Below are 2,606 nucleotides of genomic sequence, written 5' to 3' on the forward strand. Positions count from 1 at the left end.
GTAATATAAACCCAATTAATCTCTAGCATCCAAGGAGGATTATAGAGGAAAGACATTCAAGTGGTGGGGGAGGCAAGTATCCCAGACCTATTCGGAGGGAGATAAAAGACCTCCCCATGGTATATTAAGATACTTCCCGAAAAAAGCAAGAGTCATTCCTTGGCTTTGCTCCAACCTCCATGAATCGCTGCCTGCAGAGTAACCATACTTGATCTTCTCGGATTTTGTTAAAGGGGCGCTGACCTTCATGCCAGCATTAACGCAGAGCAACTGGACTGTCCAGCTGGGAACAGCTTACCAGAACTCAGGCCGTGTACAGTGCAGCTCATATGGTCATTCATCCATTTTACATACGCAGAGTTACCATCACTACATAATTGCTCCCTTTGGGAAAACAGCAACAAAAAAAAAGCCACAAAACCCCCTCTCTTGCACGTGCAGAGATTTCTGTGTCTAGTAAGGCAGCTCTGGAAGTAATTCAGAAAAAGAAGAATTCCAGACGTTAAAAATATCATTTAATGAAACAAACATAAATCATACCAAAAAGTTTAAGTCACTTTCAGTTAATACATTTGCATTTATTTTAGAATATACTCTACATCTGAGTAAAAAAGTATTAAATAAGCTCCAGCACATGTACAACCGTGTGACCCGTCATCCATCCCGCGACAGAGGGATGCTCTTCAGCCCACTTGGTTCCCTCTCGGATAGCAGAAGCAATTTTATGCCAGTTTTGTCATATTCATCGGCTTGCATCCGAGCCTCCTATCCGCCAGCTACGCCACTGCCTCGTACATGTACGGGTGCGGCCTCCCCTCCCGGAGAGGAGCGGCACCTGCTCGCCCCAGACCGTACAGTAAAAAACAAGGACGTCGGGGGGTAATTAATAAACTAGTACTGATTAATTTACATGTCTCTCTCTGGCTTGTGCGTTGGTAGAAAACCGGCTGCAGTCCCGGGAAGCATCAGCCCCGGGCACCGCCCGCTACCGCTCCGGCAGCAGCAGCAGCAGCGGCGCCGGGGAGAGACGTACCGGTGCCGGTGGTCCGGTCGCCGCCTTCCCCCGCTCCCCGCCAGGACTCACTGTCCCCAGCTGCTGAAGCCGATCTCCTGCTTGTATCTGTTGGTGAGGACGTTGGCCTTGCGGGTGAGCTTGGAGAGGACCGAGTGGAGTCCGCTGAGGTGGTAGTGGAACTGCTGCTCCAGGTCCTCCTCCCCCTCGTCCTCCTCGGCGGGCCCGCCGCCGCCCAGCTTGTCCTTCTTGCGGGCCGCCTCCTCGCCGGCCGGCGGCTGCACCACGCCCCACTCGATGTCGTTGCGGATGGATTTGAGCAGCATGTAATGGCTGTACATGTCCCTGCGGGAGAAATAGGCGCCGGGGTCTCCGGTGGGCAGGGCGGCCTCCTGCTGCGGGCAGACGGCGCCCGCCGCGTCCAACTCCTCCAGCAGCAGCGGCACGTCGCGCAGCAGGCTGGGCACCATCACCGTCTGGTCCATGTTGTTGACGGCGCCGATGAAGCGGTTCATGGCGTTGAAGAGGGAGTACTTCTGGCTGTACGAGTCGCAAATCTGCATCATGACGGTGATCGAGCCGGAGGACGAGCGAAACGAAGCCAGGCCAGGCAGCTCGGACCGCGGGGCTCCTCCAGCGGCGACCTCCTCCTCGCTACCGGCACCGGCCGCCCTCCTCCGCTGGCTAGCGCTGGCTCGGCGGCTGCTGGCGAGCAGAGATCTGCTGGGAAGCGGCAGCAGCAGGCGCCAGGGTTAGGGGCTGCTCTTCCTCCCTTCTTCCCTCCCCCTCCCGGCCCGTCTCCTCCCGCCAGTGCCCTCTCCGCCTCCCTCCTCGGCCCCCTCGCCGTTTCCAGGCTTCCCCTCCCCGTCCCTTATCCTCGCCCTCCCAAACCCCGACAGCCTCCCAGTGCGCCCGGTGCAGCCCCGGCGCTCGCTGCTGCCGTTTTCCCCGTGCGGAAAGAGTGAAAACGTAAAAAATCACCCCCAAATCCACAGCTCCTGCCGGAGCCACGCGTGCTGGGGCCGGCTAAAGGGAAAACACACCGGCACCACGCCGGTAAACAGGAATTCGAGCGGGCCCCGGGCGAAGCAGCACCGATTCGCGGTGGGAAAAAGAAAAGGGGGTGGGGGCACCCACCGTGGTCCGGAGCCCCTCTCGGCCGCGCCGTCAGTTCTCTGCCGCCCGTGGCTGTGCTCCCATCCCCAGCGCTGTATTTATAGCGCCCATCTTAAAACAAGGTGTTCCCCAGTGCCACCCCCCGCGCCGCCACCACCGATAAAGGCGGTGGCCGCGCCGTCTCCGCCCCTCTTCCCTCAGCGGGGGAGGGAGGGGGCCGGGACTGGCCCGGATGGCGGCACAGCGCTGCATAACCCATCCCTATACCAACCCCCCCCGCCTCGGCGGCATCGCGCTCCCCGGGCGTTTCGTTCGCGGTGGGCCCCAGGGGTAGCCGGGCTCACGTTCCCGTGTTGCGGTGGCAGCCCCACGTCCCCACCACAAAAGCGGGGACCGGTCACCTCCCTCATTACAGGGCGCCGGCAGCGAGGGGCACGGTGCCGAGACCGACAAACGCTTCATCGCCGCCCCATGTCCC

The 2,606-nt window shown here is 59.9% G+C and overlaps 1 protein-coding gene across 2 annotated transcripts; it reads right to left on the reverse strand.

Annotated features, from left to right (window-relative positions):
- Positions 1-498: 498 nt before the first annotated feature.
- MID1IP1 (MID1 interacting protein 1) lies at positions 499-2,379 on the reverse strand. 2 transcript variants are annotated; one of them, XM_080612966.1, is made up of 2 exons: positions 2,150-2,379; positions 499-1,732 (listed from the first exon to the last, which is right to left on the reverse strand). In XM_080612966.1, exon 2 carries the CDS (start codon positions 1,576-1,578, stop codon positions 1,081-1,083), a length of 498 nt encoding a protein of 165 aa, XP_080469092.1. In that variant the 5' UTR covers positions 1,579-1,732; positions 2,150-2,379; the 3' UTR covers positions 499-1,080. The 2 variants fall into 2 exon arrangements, with proteins under 2 accessions (XP_080469092.1, XP_080469093.1); XM_080612967.1 differs by having other exon boundaries at positions 499-1,735.
- Between the last annotated feature and the right edge of the window lie 227 nt (positions 2,380-2,606).

The sequence above is a fragment of the Psittacula echo genome (genome assembly GCF_963264785.1).
Source record: "Psittacula echo genome assembly, chromosome: 3".
Classification (NCBI taxonomy): Eukaryota; Metazoa; Chordata; class Aves; order Psittaciformes; family Psittacidae; genus Psittacula; species Psittacula echo.